We start from the raw sequence: 16350 nt of genomic DNA, 5'->3' as shown, positions 1-16350 counted from the left end.
CAACAGGAGTCACCAGATAGCGATGGAGGGTGAGAAACCTGGACCAGTCAGTCCTCTCTTTAGGCCAAGGGACAGTACAACAACAATAGCTTATATTTGTATCGTGCCTTTAAAGTAGCAAAACATCCCAAGGTGCTTCACCGTAGTGTCATCAAATGAAAGTTGGCTTCATATTAGAAGCACCTCTTTGAATGGGATACCCTGAGGGCATGATACTAAACTAGATACAATTGATTGTAAATCTCTGGTTAAAATCAGTTAATGCAGCAGGCAACTATGACCTTCCTGATCCATAGCCGTGAGTAGCACACTGGGTGGAACACATAGCCAACTAAACCACCTTAAACTGCTCATTTTCATGTTTGATAACAAATATGATTCGTATATGTGGAAACAGTGTGGGGACAGCACACAGCGGGCAGAGTATGAGGATCAAAAACCTTCCTTGTGCTGGAAAGCATTCTGTTTACTGTGCCTAAGAGGTCAGAGTTTAGCCTTCAGAGAAAAAGGTCTTTCAAAATACTGATGGGGGCTTGCCTTCTTTTACCACGAGTGTGGGAGAGCAAGGAGCTTGAGCTAGTACCTTGAAGTGTTCTATTAATATTTGAAACACTGGGTGGCATGAGAGTGTGTCAGACTAGGGTTGCTGAAGTTTAGAACGGCAATTTCCATTGGCTCCCCCGAAGGTGTGATGACATTAGGTTCTGCCTGAGTTTAAAAGGATCTGCTTTCAGAGCTTGGTATCGCAGAGGGCTGGTTGCTGAGCTCCCGACACCAGCAGAGTGTGAACCTGAACTACCTTGAAGAGAGAAAGCGACAAATAAAATCCCCCCACAGAGAGACACTTGCAGTCTAACCATGAGCGAGGTGAGGCTTATAAGTAAAATGACTCGAGGTTTGTTTTCGTGCATGTAAAGCATACTTAATTGTTCTGCATTAGCCCAGTATGGTGTACAAAGCCTCTTCCTGCAGGTCCCAAGTTCAGGCTGTGCGATTATGTTTAAACTCACTGGTGTTTTCACTGATTTATTCTAAATGCAGTTTCATTTTTAACAAAACTATGAATAAGTAAGTCCTTTTTTGAAGGAAGAACAGAACATTCTACATATACCCAGGAGGTCAGTCACATCTTAAAGAAGAATTAAAAGAAGGTTATTTTTTTCAGATGCAGACCTCAATGGTTAAAGAAAACATGAACTGATTTAATCTCTTGTCAAATGTTCACAGACCTGTTGTGTATTTCCAGCACTCTCTGGTTTGTTTTAATTTTTTTGCAAGTGTTCATTTTTTTCTGTAAATTCGGAGCGTTGCATGAATTTCTATTAAGAATTCCACTTTACGAAGGCATTTCATGTTAATAATTGTGTCGCTCAGGCATAGCTTTGTCCTGCTCTGAGGCATTTTGTTCAAATAAGAAATTTAGGTGCATGCAAGCAGAAATATACAATGAGATGCATTAAAAAAGTGCAGTAAAGCTGTGAGACAGTGTTTGTGTCCGGTGATAAACAAAACTGAGGTACAAGAGGGATCTGAGAAATAGAGACCTGTAGTGTGACCAAGCAAGTGAAGAGATTGAGACAGAAGGAAGGAAGATAGAGTAAATGAAAGTCAGAGTTTACAAGGGAGTGTGAAAAAGGGAAAGCAAGACTAAAGAGCAAGAGGGATGAAAGAAAGTGAGAGAGAGAGAGAGAAAGGGAGAATACTTGAGAGTGCGGGAAACTGATAGCGAGAAGAAAATGGGTGAGAGAGGCTGATGTAGTGAAGCAGAGGGAGAACAGAAAATATACAGAAATACAAACTAACTCAGTACAAAACAAGAGAAAAAAACAAACATGGATTATGTTAAGCAACATAAAGTCAAAGCAGCATGAGGACAAAAATACAGGCATAAAAAACAGAAACATTAAAATGTTAAAAATGATCATAAATAGCAGAATGTGTCTGAAAAACACGAACAACGTATATGTGCAATGCATAGAGAATCAACTGTGCGTAAAATTCTTTACTAGAGACCCAGTGAGCTATCATATGTTGGAAATTTGCCAGAACTTTAGCTGCTTACAATTAACTACTAATTTTAAGAATGCTGCCCTAATAATGAATTCCCCCCTCACATTCCATTTCTGTTTGAAACAAGTCTGCTGAACTCAAGGTAAGAACACAAGCTTCGAAAAGATGCAGCCTTGTGATAGAAAGGCTTTTTTGCTATTTGACTAAAAGAACTGTGTGTAATTTTGAATTCTCATTGTTTGATATACACTTTCCCTTCCTGATGTGTAGTTTGCTCACTCTGTGTAATAACAGGTTATGTTTAGAGATGAAACAATGGAGTTAATGCTTTGCTGGGCTATCTGTAATGAACAATAGATTATTATATCCTGAATTGTTGGAAGTTTCCCTTCTTTTATACCACCTGATTCAGGTCAATCTGTATCAAAGGAAATGTTCATGAGGTGTGCACAATATCCTCGTCCTTGCATCAGCTGCTATCCAGTTAGGATGTACGCTAGAGAACAGGTGCTCCACTTTCACAGAAGCTAGTGCAAAAAGCATGCCCTTTGTCATGATTGACATAAAGGTTCTTAAATTGTCCTAGTTGTTTTCTCTTTCTGAAGAGATTGTGTGACTGGGGCGGAGAGTGGTTGGGGGTGGTGGGGGGGTGGTGTGGGGGGTTTGGTGCAGTGGGTTGGGGTAGGGCAGGTGCAGACGGGGCTAGGTGCAGTGGGGATGAGGGTAGGTTGACAACAACAACAACAACTTGCATTTATATAGCATGTTTTGTGCTGTAGAAAGGGCCCCAAGGCATTTCACTGGAGTGCTATCAGGCAAAGCTTGACACATAAGGAGATATTAAGATATGTGACCAGAGGCTTGGTTGAAGAGGTAGATTTTACAGAGAAACTTAAAGAAAGAAAGTGAGCTAGAGAAGTGGAGAGGTATAGGATGGGAGTTCCAGAGTTTAGGGCCTAGGCCACCAGTGGTTGGGGTGACAGAAATCAAGGATACACAAGGGGCAAGAGTTGAAGAGTGAATGTAGCCTACACCATGACTTACTCCCCTTTTTGAACACTTGTGTTTTCATAGCTTGAGCTTCGGTTAGGAGCTGAAATAATGGAGAATGAGTTCTTGCCTGGATTCTCCCACCGTAGCTCTAGGGGAAGAGCCATACGAATCCCAGAAAGAAAAAAGACCCTTGGAAATTTACTCTGTTATAGCTGGAATAGGGAAAGAAAACAATCAGTTGGGATTTGACCTGCTTCCCTTCATTAGCCAGTGATTCCTGTATGAAAATTAGTCTATGAAATGTCAAAGCTGCAGTCCTGGTTGGGTTGCCATGGTCAAATCATCCACTAGTTCGCTCCATCAAGACTTACACATAAAGTTTGGCTTCTTAAGTGTGGAAAAGCATGAGTCAGCACATTCAAATGAGGGGAAGAGAGGAGAGATAAAAGGAAAGGCGAGGGGAAAATGGTGAAAGGAACACTGGAGAGGGAAAAGAGAAGAGGGGAGAGGGAAAAAAATGTGAGGGAGGAGAGGAGAAAGAAAAAGGGAAATGAGAAACATAAGCAGTAGAGAGGGAAAGGGAAGAGAGTGAAAATAGGGGAGGAGAGAAGGGGAGAGGAAATAAGAAGAGCGTTGCAGAAACCCAAAGTTGCAGAAAATTGGTGCATAGAAGAAGCAGTGTGCAACACGGCAACAGTCCAGAGTGAGTCCAACAGATGGTCACAGAAATTAAACATTTATAATCTGTAAATATTTCAGTTGTTGTGGGACATCACAGGATAACAGAGAAATCATTGCTTAATTATCGTTGAGTCGTAAAGAACAGAGAAGAAAGGAAGCTGGAAGGGAAAAGATGGATTCGGGGGATAATGAGAAGGTCAGCTGGGGAATTCAGGGGATGACAGAGAAGCCAAAAATGAAACTCTGAGCCCAGAGACTGATCTCAAACTTGGCGATTTGGTGCTTTAAAGGGCAAATTAGTTAAAAGCTTTAATCTTGGGAGCTCCTTCAGTGGCCGAAAGGGTCAGAATGCCTCTTCCCCTCCCCCACACTGTATAGCACTCAGCCAGGCACACTGCAATGTGCGGGGTTGGACATCTGGTCTGTGTAGAGCTTGCTATTCTCAGGTTGAGGAAATTGGTCCAACATGCCCAGCCCTGCTTCTAATGCAACGATCCCTGTTGGAAAATGCACAGGCATGAAAGTCAAGTGAAAAGATTGAACTCAGCTGTGATGCCAACCACAGTTTAACTCTTTCCTGACATTAGGGGCTCCAAAAATCTGCAATGCCATTCTGCCAACACAAGAAGGACAATGCAGGGCTTTATCTGCACCAAGCACTTGCTGCCTATCCCTGATGGTGGACACCTGAGCTAATGCTGGCACACTGGGGTTACCCTCAAGGTCGGTGTGGGCCAGAATATGCAGCCGTGGGCAGTTGCTCCATAGGTCTGGTAGATGGTTCCTGAAGAAAAGGGTAATTGGCCCCTTCCTAAGAAGGGCCGGTAATTTGATGAGCCATCTGATTCAGGGAATCCATGTTTATTTTGGAGGGTCTACTTCTACCATTGTTAAGTCCTGTGTTTTTTTAAGAGTGTAATATGTTGGGCACAACAGAACCCGAACCGGTGAGGATTCTGGAGCTGATATCCTGCCAGTGACATCTCCATTCCTGACGTAAGGCTGCAAAGGGTCCCGTCCCAAAATGCATTGCCGTTTGCAAGAATGAGAGATTTTTCAGGCCCTGGTGCCTAGCTACAGACTTGGGTGATGTTTAGAGAATTGCCAGCCGCCGAGGAGCTGTGAACCTCATTGAAATTCCTGGTGTCGGACAGCTTAGACACATCAGACAGGCTCTCGCGCCAATATTGTCACGGAGAGATTGCCCATGACGGGCAGGAATATGCAGCAGTGGAAGAAATCGAATGTTTTAGTCACAGTGTTATTTTTTGGTCCCCTGAAAGGACCTGGGTAATGTGATGGGATCTCCATTATTAACAGCTTATTTCCTGAGAGGAAAAGGAGCAGTACATCATCATTATATTAGACACATAGAAGAGTCAGACACTTTTGATATCAAATCGCCAAATAATACATGAAGTTACTGCTGTGTTATTCATGCTGTTGACACAATTTGGCTTGTTACTGCTCAGCTCTAGTAGCTCTTGCCTCTCCAAGTTTGCCTCAAGGTTTGGTGTATAAGATATGGTTCAAGGCAACAATATGCTGCAAGATCAGGATGGTATTGATAAAACATAATTAAGAAGGTGTAAGCCTCTTAAAATGTGTTAGTGACTCTCCTGTGGCGCCCCACAGAACATCAGGACAAAGCGAATTGGCCTCACAGCACCAATGGGTATGCAGACCTCCCAGATTCTGGAGATTTCTTGGTGGGAGGAGGATGCATAAGCTGAGATGGCAGGCTCAGCCGTGGAATTGGAAGCTGAAATTCCTGGGATCCAGGAGGGCGGGGTGAAAGGTTCCTTTCCCGATTCCATTCAGTCCTTTAAGTGTTTGATGGGAGGGACCATGGGCGCATCTTCCACTCAGATGTCTGGAAGAGATTTGGGGAAGTTCAGACCATTCTGTCCTCGTAGGGTCTCAGTGGAAATCAACACAGCACTGAGCTGTTGTCAGTTCCCTTGCAGGTCTTAAGAAGAAAATTGATTCCTTCCGTTCAAGAAGTAGACTGGATTCTTGCTTCTGAGCTAGATGCTCATGGGTTCAAGAGACCAGAGACCTGAACACAGAATGCAGACTGACAATCCAGTGTGTACTGAGGGCATTCTGCACTTCCAGAAGTGCCAAATTTTGGATGGAGTGACTGTCTGCCCTCACAAGTGGATATAAAAGATCTCAGATTCGGAAGAAGACAGGGGAGTTGTACCTATGTCCTGGATAATATTTATCCCTCAATCACCATCACTATAACAGATAATGCAGTCCTTATCTCATTGCTGTTTGTGAGAGCTTGCTGTGCAGAAATGGGCTGTTATGTTTCCCACCATTACAACAGTGACTACTCTTCAGAAGTTGATTGTAAAGCACTTTGGGGCACCCTGAGGTGATGAAAGGTACTATAGAAAAGCAAGCCTTTCCTTCAGAGAGAGAGCATTTATTTTTTCTCTACCATTAGATATTCCGGATGGGATGTATCCAACAGGTTGTGGTGGTACATCTAGTCTGTGGATGAATAGAGTTAGCATGCTTTCCAATTTTGTGTGCTAGTTTGCTTTTTATTTTCAGTCTACACTGCTGGCTAGCAGCAATATGAAAATGAGAGCCAAATGTATAAGTACACAGCCTCTCTATTGGCAAGTCCTCAGCTATGCCTCCTTGATGCGACACATGGAAACTGGGTCCCTTGTGAACTCAGACTAAGGTTGCAGAGGAACTCAGAGAAGGTTTGGCCTCCAGACATGCAATGCGCAGGCCCACTGGCACGTGGACACGCCCTAACACTCATTAACCAAACTCCGACCCACGGGCGAATAGCTTCACTGCCTTGTTGATATCTTGGGAGGGATGAAAGCTAAGGGAGTAAACCCTGACCAAAAAACCTGGAGCGGAGCCCAAAGACGGACTGACGTCTAAATATGTCATCTTCCTGGCAACTCTTGCAACCAAGTCGATGCCAAACAAAATGCTTTTCATTCCTTTGGACTTAACCAGGGAGGTCAAGGGGGAGACCCTGACATTTGGACAGCCCAGGGTCTCCATAAATTTTGCCTTGAGAGGACACTTCATTTTTGCTGCAGAGCTTTTTCATGGCGAAAACCATCGTCTTATGAGATGGAAGGATGCTACAAAACCATTAGATGGTGCCACTCCGACATTCTAACTCAGGGTGGAAGCGGCTGGATTCTGCAGGTATGATGTTCCCGTTGAAGCTGTGCAAATGAGCACTTCCTTGTAATTTGTAAAGAGTTTCATGTTTACAGACGTGGACAGAAAGGGTTCCCACTCTGCCACACTTACACCTCTCAAGATCCGGCATTGACTCCACCATTAGAGCTCATGGTTTCAGCTGCCTAAGCCTTAAGCTCTGGAATTTCCTCCCTAAACCTTTCTACCTCACTCCCCTTCTTTAAACTACTCCTTACAAACTATCCTTTTGTTCAAGATCTCCTTCGGTGACCTGTGTCACTTTATCTAATAATGTTCCTGTGAAGTACCTTGGGATGTTTGTATTACGTTAATGATGCTATATAAATGTAAATTCCATTTGTATTGAATTAGAAGCCATCTTGAGCTGTGTTTCTTAAGCAGATTGGGAACTGGACTAAACCTGCCCACACTCTTCTCATGTAGGACCCTTTTGCCTGTTCCTTGAAGGTAAATGCAACAACAACAACTTATATTTACATTATTCCTTTAACGTAGTAAAACTTACCAAGGCGCTTAACAGGAGTGTTATCAAATTCAACACTGAGCTACAAAAGGAGATATTAGGACAAGTGACCAAAAGCTTGATCAAAGAAGTAGGCTTAACATTGCATCAAAAAGGAGCAGTGAGAGATAGCAAGGCCGATAAGCTTAGGGAAGGAACTCCAGAATTTTGGGCTTTAGCAGTGAGATCAGATCAGAAAAAATGTTAACAATTTTAAGCCATAAAGGGACAGGTTAAAGAGTCCAGTTCTGAAGAAGAGTCATATTGGACTTGAAAGGTTAACTCTGTTTCTCTCTCCACAGACGCTGCCCAACCTGCTGAGTTTTTCCTGCATTTTCTGCTTGTATTTCAGATCTCCAGCATCCGCAGTACTTTGCTTTTATTAAAGAATCCAAGGTTTAACGTTGGGTTTGTGCTGGGTTAGCTGGTCTCCCTGAATGCTAACAGTAAGGCCAAATAAGATATAGATCTGAAACAGAGCCGCAGGAGGGAGGACGTGGGTGGTGGGCGGAAGTTAATTAAAGAGGAGGTTATTGCTATTGTGCTATAGTCTCTGACAGACAAGCCTTGCACCATTAACAGTTACACACAAATCAGGGATCCATTATTTAACTGGTGTACACATTCAGCACAAACCTTTAAAAGGGAACAAAATGCTGTCTTGATTTACTGGCCGCCAGTTTTAAACTGGAGAGTGAAGGGCATGGCGAGCTTGATTTAATGACTTGGGCTTTGTCAGTGTTTCAGCAGCTTTCTGTATTACCTCCTGAAGTGCTTATTTGCAGAATTAGAGTTAATGGAAAGAAAAGGGAAATAACTATACCAGCCTTATTTTTACTCGAGTGACCATACATGTCTGCCAGAGTTGCATTAACGTCAGATCTGCGTGCTTAGGCATTTTTGTAGGAAGAACATAACAACAGTAGGAAAATAGATAGGAACAGATATATGCTGATAGGTGGATTGAGGTTCAAGTATAACTTGCATTTATATAGCACCTGTAATATAGGAATATGTCCCAAGGATTGTATCCATTAGGACAAAAATTGACACCAAGTTGAAGAAGGAGAAGAGGGGGCTGACCAAACACTTGACCAAAAAATTTTTAAATAAGATCATAAGTGATGAGAGAATGGTCAAGAAAGGTTCAGGGTCTGAATTCCAGAGCTTAGGGCCAAGATGATTGAAGGGACAACTCCAATGGTGGGTGCACAGTTATTGGGAGATACATAAGAGTCCAGAATTGGAGGAAGGCAGAGTTATTGGTGACTTTTAGCACTGGAGGAGGTTACAGAACAGGGAGGAGTGAGGTCAGGGAGGGATTTTGCATGGGGATGAGAATGTCAACATTGAGACGTTGGTTGTCGCTGTAGGTGTCAGCAAGCACATGGGTGATAGATGTATGGGACTTGGTGTGGGTTTGAATATGGGCAGCATAGTTTTGGATGAGCTCAGGTTTATGGAGGGTGGAAGATGAAAGGCAGGTCAGGAGATCACTGAATAGTTGAGTCAGAAGGAAGGAGCAGAGATTTGTTGAAATGGGTAGCCTTTATGTTGGAGGGAGCATGGGGTTTAAATTTCAGCTTAAGGTTAAATGGGAACCTGAGGCTGAAAAAATACTGGTCCAGCCTCAGACGATGGCCATTCCTTTGGGATGAATCAACGGTGAGTGTTAACATTTCAGGTCGAAGTCCTGGTGAAAGGTCATAGACATGAAACATTAACTGTTTCTCTCTCCACAAATATTGCCTGACCTGTTGGGTATTTCCAACATTTTCTATTTTTATATCTAATTGGAAGAAATTGCTGCTCATGAATGAGTGTATGTCAATCCCTAGCCCTGGTCTCATCCATGGGTTACTGCCGTTATAGTGATGGGGCAGGGACAGGTTTGGGCTGGGCTTCAGAAGCTACTGACAGTGATCAGAGTTGCACATGAAGTTAACTATTTGGGCAAAGTATGAGATGAGACCTAATACCCTAGTACAACATCACAATTAGAAGTCAGTGCCTGGAGGAGGGAAGAGAGAAGACTGGAGGGAAAATCAGTAAAGGAGAGAGGTAGAAAGAGAGAGAGAGAGAGAGAGAAATGATACTCCTCATTTGAAACACATTGCATTGACTTGTACTTCAGATCTTTCATACGATGAGTTCATATTTCCTGCCCTGCTGCTGCAGGGAAAGATCCAAGGAGACACTTTGGGCTAAAAATTCATCTGCACTTACTTTCAGGCGGGTGAGTCACAATTTGCAGCCCACATGCGGTTCTATTGAGGCAGCCAGTGTGCAAACTTGTGCTGCTTCCTACTGCTAGCTGGCTGCATGCTCAATATGGGGCCCAACAGCATTTGAGGCTAGCACATCTTCCAGCTAGCCTCCAGCACATAAAGGCAGTCTGCCCAACTGAAAAGGGTGCTGCTGATAACCAGAGGAAAGAAAACAAATAGAGCACCAGAGAAGAGAGAGTGATCCCTGATTCACGGATGTAGCGCTAGAGGGGGCTTAGTGCTGGAGGTTAACAAGAAGAAAGAAGCCATGTTTCCATGAATGACAAGAGGCCCTCCAGAAACCATCCCCCACTCTGAAGGGAATAGGAGCAGGTGGCCAGAGAAATCAATGTAAGGAATCTGGTCCTGAGGACATGGCATCTGTACCAGAAAAAGTCTAATGGGCCCATTCAGATGGGCAAGGTCAGTAAATGTATCTTCCTATGACATCTCCTAGCCAGCACACCACCAACCTCACAGGGTGCTCAATGCACCACACCTCTATCAGTCACTCAGCAGCACTCCATTGCACTCAGGACTCAGGCCTAACATTCAGATGCTCCACCCTCACCCTTACATGCCTTCCATTCACACGCACCTCTTGCAACCTACATGTTTTTCCAGTTATTCAGCTAGCACATTACCCAATCACACTTACTGACGTTCTTCCCTCTCTCTCGCAAGATAAGATCACACACAATAGAAGGAGGCAGAGCAGAACCAGCTGTCTCACCAAAGCCTGACAGTAGAGTTGGCTCTCTGCATCTTGGGGCCAGCTGTGACAGAGCCTGTAGCATTCAGTGTCACTGAGAACATTGAGGGTAGTGGTATGTTCCTGCCTTGTGATACAAAACCCCACATCACCCTTTAGCTGCCATCTGGATGATGTGCAAGCTGCAGATGGTGAGAACATGGACCTCTTGCTTTCCAGCCCACTCCCATTCCCTTACCCTTACCCCTACCCCCTTTTGATTTTTTGCATTCAAATACCTAAAAATTGTCGCCTGGTCAGTGATTGCAACCTCATGAGGAAGGGTGAGAGCAAAAACAAAAGCAGTGATGAAGAAGCACTGTCACTTGACTTGACACCCGCAGCCACCAGCTCAGATACTGGTGCTGCTTGTACCTCGGAGGGTCGCATAGGGTCAGCACTTGGTGAGTCACCGGGCAAGTCCAGGTTGAAGTCAGGTTGGGGGGAAAGGATAGCTGGTGTGCCAGCTCCCTGGGGAGGCGAGGTGAAAGATGAGTTGGGATATAGGGTACTCCGATGAGGACTTTGTTGAGACCTTGGTGCAATAACTGGCCTATCAGACAGGCCACTTATCACTGTTTAAAGAGCATGGAGGAATCAAGTTCCAACTTGGCAGGAAGCAGGGAGCAGAGCTTGGAGCCCAGTCCAAGTTGTGGTTGCCATCACCATGACAACCTAATAGACCCAGCCATGAGGCAGCGTCTGGTGATTGTTATCTCAACTTCCATTGCATCACAGGCGAAAACCACTCAATGTCTCAGTGCTGAGATCCTGAGATCCAAGCTTGGCGCCATGCAGGCTCAGACTGCTGCCACCATGGCTGCAGTTATCAGTGCTTAACGGAGCAGCCAGGTTATCGCACCAATCCAGCAAGCTGCGGTCCAGAAGATTATTAGAATTGCTGAGGTGTTGCCCCAGGGGGGCGGCAGTAACCCCCGGAAGCATGGACCTGCTCTCTGAGGATGATAGCACTTATCCTCCCACACAGCCACACCATCAGTGCCTTTATTGTTGCCTGTCAGTGAGCCAGTCCAGACGACTGCCACCCATGCCAAGGTAGTGCAGTCCAAACCTGGGCCCTCAAGGCCCAAAGCAGCTCCTGCAAGGCCATCTGCAATCTCAACTAGTGAAAGTCAACAGCCTTTCACCAGCCATGCTGCAGTCACTGGGGTAGCACTGAATAGGAGCATGAGGCTAGGCAAAGATACTAAGGGAATGCACAAAGGTAAACAATTCTTTTTTTTTTGTTTCATTGGATGTGTTGCTAGGTAAAGGTTTATAAAAGGGTTTTTTGTTGTAGGGTCTTTGACAGCCGGATGCTATGTTGGGGCTTCGCAGATGGATGGGAAGGTGGAGTGTCACTAATGTTGAAGGACAATCTCCTGAGGGAAGCGAAGGGATCATAAATGCCTCATCCTTGTGTCCTCCTCTTCTTCCTCCTCCACTTCCTCTCCTTCATCCTTTGTTTGAGGTGGCCTCTGGATACTTGGTGGGAATGGCTGCATCCTCATGGTAATGATATTGTGAAGGTCATGGCAGATCATCATGAGCTTTGATATAGTCTAGAGAGTACTGTAGGACCTCCTCTTGAGTGGTCCATGTATTGGAACTGTCATTTAAGCTCACCAATGGTCAGCTCCATAATATTTCTGGTAGCTGCATGGCTTTCTTTGTACCCCCATTGTCCTCGAGTAAACGGGTGGTCTCCAGGACTCAACAGCCATTTGGAAGGGTAGTCACCGTCTGGTTCTTCTTGTTGGCTGGAAGCCGGTGGGAATGGCAGACTGCCTCAGGATGAAGGCATCACGACTACTGCCAGGATAGTGGGAATTGACTGACACGTTGGGCTTACATGGTCACACACCCACTGCACATTCATGCAGATGTATACCTAGTGGTTCTTGTACTTCTCCTTTGACAAAGGGGATCTACGGAGTCACACGCATGCAATCGATGGTTCCCTGCACCATCAGGAACCCTGTCACCCTGCCAAAGCTGTGTGCCCATTAATGCTGCTTCTCTCTGCTAATAGAGAAAGTTATGTATTTGTCTTTTAGCACATACTGGGCCTCTGTCACCTCCCAGATGGACCATGTATGTGGGAGATTGCTATGTCACCCATGGCATGAGGCTGAGTTGTAGAGGGTCATGATGACCTTGATGGGCACTGGCAAGGCTGTTCTCATGCTAGTGTGTGGCTACCGGTTCTGCTGAGGGAGGTGGCAAAGACTATGCACCTCCTTATTGAATCTGGGGTACCTCGGGCATTGCTCGTGGCTGAGTTGGAGGTAGATGAATGTCCCTAAGCAGCTGTGGTGGGTTGGACCTTCCATAGACAGCCCTCCCACCACTTCTGTGTAGAATTTCCCCTCTCTGAGACTTCTGCTCTTTCTCCCTGTCGTGTTACAGACCCAGAGGCTCTGCAACTACAACCCCCGTTCCTCTTACAGATTTGGAGTGGAATCTTGTGGAGGTGCTGGAGGTCTCAGCCATCAGCTGGAGTGCTGGCAAGACTCCTGCAGCACCGCTTTTCGAGAAGGCCTGCCACATTTTGTGCTACTCAAGCACTTAACTGGCCATTGCCTTCCCTCAAGATCAAAGACACCAGGGGTGGAAGTCCTGTCCCTCAAGAGCTGCCGGTCAATCAGACCGCAGAGGGACCCAGACACAGGTCAGTGATGGCGGGAGGAGGATGGGTTCGCAATGCAGGTTTCATAGGGGAGGATGAGGGAGGTGTCAGCAGAAAGGGCAGTGGGCACCTATCAGCTGCACCCCCCTCTCTCCCCCACCAACTTGCAAATGCTGGGTCCCTCAATCAAGCACTGAGTGCTTTTGAATGAGATAACCCGGTAGGAGCCTGCAGTCAAACATACCAAAATTTGCTTGTTGTGTTCCCCTCATGGCAAGCCCATTTCATGCCATTGGGTTAATACCAGCAGTGTTAAGATGGGGCCCTTACGGGGGCATTAATTGCCCACTTAAGGGTCTCTTTTGGAGGTGGAGTGGGAAGGCCATCTACATACCCACCCACCACAGACTTAATTGGGGTAGAGGTAGGAAGGTTGTAGGGTCCTAATGTTAGGATTAACTAACTAAAGCTAGGATTAATTCAATGGTTAATAACAAGTGAATAACTGATCCATAAGACTGAAAAGAACTTTACATACAGCCACATGTAGCAGCTCACTGTTCACTTAGAGACTCCATGCTGAAGACTGACTGCAGGCTGGATCATTGCTACAGTATTTAGGAGTAAATTCTCTGACACAAATTAATATATCATAACAATGATTCGACAATGGCATTGTTTTGGCTTCTGATCCACATGCAAGTTCCATGAATTTTGCACAAATCCCAATAAATCCACACTGAATTAATCAGCTGAAAAGCTTATGATATTATTTCATCTCCCTGTGGACTTATCAACCAACATGGCCAAAACAATTATTTGATCATTTATCTCCCTTACTGTCTGTGGGACCTTGCTCTGTACAAATTGGCTGCTGTGTGTTCCCACCAAACAATGCGCTTCAAACATACTTTATTTGGCCTTGAGGCACTTTGTGACATCTTATGACACAGCTGTAAAAAAGACAAGTCATTTCTTTCTAACGGATGCTACAATTGGGGCAGCTGGTTTAATGCAACCTCTTTGTCAGTGTAACTAGTAGACCAGGTTTAATGGCACTTTTCATTCCAGAGGAGCCATTGCATCTGGGATGAGAGGGAGCCAATTCAATCATGTCCCAATTTTCTGTAACCAAATTCCTCATTATTAAAAGATCCACTTCAGAAACTTGTCAAGGCACCTTTCACAGCACCTTTCACCCCCTGACCTTCACCACCTAGGAGAACAAGGGCTGTAGGTGCAAAGGAATACCATCACGTGCAAGTTCCCCTCCAAGTTGCACACCATCCTGACTTCGAACTATATCACTGGGTCAAAATCCTTGAATTCTGTTCCTAACAACACAGTACTTTTTTTTATTCATTGATGGGATGTTGGTGTCGCAGGTTATGCCAGCATTTATTGCCCATCCATAATTGCCCTTGAGAAAGTGGTGGTGAGCTGCCTTCTTGAACCACTGTAGTCCATGTGGTGTAGGTATACCCACAGTGATATTAGGAAAGGAGTTCCAGGGTTTTGACTCAGCGACATTGAAGGAATGGTGATATATTTCCAAGTCAGGGGAACTTCCAGGTGGTGGTTTTCCCATTGTTTGCTGCCCTCAACCTTCTAGATGGTAGCAATCGTTGGTTTGGAAGGTGCTGTCTAAGGGCCCATCGTGAGTTCCTGCTGTGCATCTTGTAGATGGTACACAATACAGTCACTGTATGTCAGTGGTGGAGGGAGTGAATGTTTATGGATGGGGTGCCAATCAAGCAGGTTGCTTTGTCCTGGATGGTGTCAAGCTTCTTGAGTGTTATTGGAGCTGCACTCACCCAAGCATTTGGAGAGTATCCCATCACATTCCTCAATTGTACCTTGTGGATGGTGGACAGGCTTTGGGGAGTCAGGAAATGCGTTACTTGCTTCAGTGTTCCTAGTCTCCGACCTGCTCTGGTAGCCACAGTATTTATATGGCCAGTCCAGGTTGGTTTCTGGTCAATAGTAACCCCCAGGATGTTGATAGTGGGGGATTCAGCAGTGGTAATACCATTGAACGTCAAGGGTAATGGTTAGATTCCCTCTTGTTGGTGATGGTCATTGCCTGGAACTTGTGTGGCATGAATGTTACTTGCCATTTGGCAGTCCAAGCCTGGATATTGTCTAACATCATATGGACAGCAGAGGTTCAAGAAGGTAGGTCACCACCTCCTTCTAAAGGGTAATTAGGAATGGACAATAGATGCTGCCCATGCCGGTGACACCCTCATCCCCAGAAGAGTAAGACACAAATAATGTAAATCGCCGAAAACAATACTGTAGTTCTATGTCATATAGGAAAAAAATCATCTATCACAGGAAAATAAGTGAGCTGCTATGTTTTCTTTTGTTCAACTCAAAGAATCATAGAATCGCACTTAAGGGAAATTACAACTTGTGTGAAGACTAGTACCACGTCACATCATTTGGAAGCACCTCAAAACTCTTAATGGTGATTTATTTTGAGGTATAGTTGCCATTTTTGTGCAGATAAAACACAATAACCATTTTGCCCACAGCAACAGCCCATGGATTGAATGACGATTCAGTTGATGGTGTTGTTTGTGAAATGCTAGCCAAACATAAAAATCTGCTTTGCTTTGAAGAATAAAATTGTTTTCTTCTTAATGGCCTGAAGCATTGGAATGGATGGTTTAACATGATAGTTGAAGGACTTTACTTCCACCAACTCAGCACTGCCTCAGTACGGCAATGGTGTGTCATTATCTGCTCATATTCTTCTTATGGAGGCTCAGTATTATAGCTTGGTAAGGTTACCTACCAAATGGGTCAGGCTGCATGTCAAGGGAAGTACTTTGATTAAAAATATTTTCCCTCTAGACTTTCCTTCAATTTCAAATAGTCCTGTCAGATTGTATTCCTTTTCTGTTTAATAGAAAGGAAAACCAATTGAGCAGACATTGGGCTGAATCTTCCCATGGGTGTCAAGACTCAGGCGTCAGGAACGCATTCAGGTCCCAAGCCTGTGCATGGACTCAGCCGCTCACTGGGGCAAGTTTATGTGAGGCGGCCTTCTGAAGAAGAGCCATAATCGACTCGAAAGGTTAACTCTGTTTCTCTCTCCACAGATGCTGCCCGACCTGCTGAGCTTTTCCAGCATTTTCTGCTTTTATTTCAGGCTTCCAGCATCCGCAATATTTTGCCCTTATTTCTTCTAATTGGCCAACTCCGTGTTCGCCATCCAATTGAGGAAGGCAGACGGACAGTGAAGCAGGAGGCCCAGCAGCAGTATTCGGGTGGTTGGCCCACTAGGCCAATTGGACGTTACTGT

General features: G+C 44.9%; 1 protein-coding gene across 1 annotated transcript in view; it reads left to right on the top strand.

Moving 5' to 3' along the window:
- Positions 1 to 707: 707 nt before the first annotated feature.
- The window catches only part of pcp4b (Purkinje cell protein 4b), a 99443-nt gene continuing 83800 nt past the window's right edge, over positions 708 to 16350 (top strand). The window contains exon 1 of the mRNA XM_041211890.1: positions 708 to 867. Within this exon, the coding sequence (XP_041067824.1) occupies positions 859 to 867 (9 nt within the window). The 5' untranslated portion in view covers positions 708 to 858. The remainder of the gene's footprint in view (positions 868 to 16350) is intronic.

Source organism: Carcharodon carcharias, chromosome 18 (assembly GCF_017639515.1).
Source record: "Carcharodon carcharias isolate sCarCar2 chromosome 18, sCarCar2.pri, whole genome shotgun sequence".
Lineage (NCBI taxonomy): Eukaryota > Metazoa > Chordata > Chondrichthyes > Lamniformes > Lamnidae > Carcharodon > Carcharodon carcharias.
The sequence above is the reverse complement of the archived record's forward strand: the minus strand, read 5'-3'. Positions and strand labels throughout refer to the sequence as shown.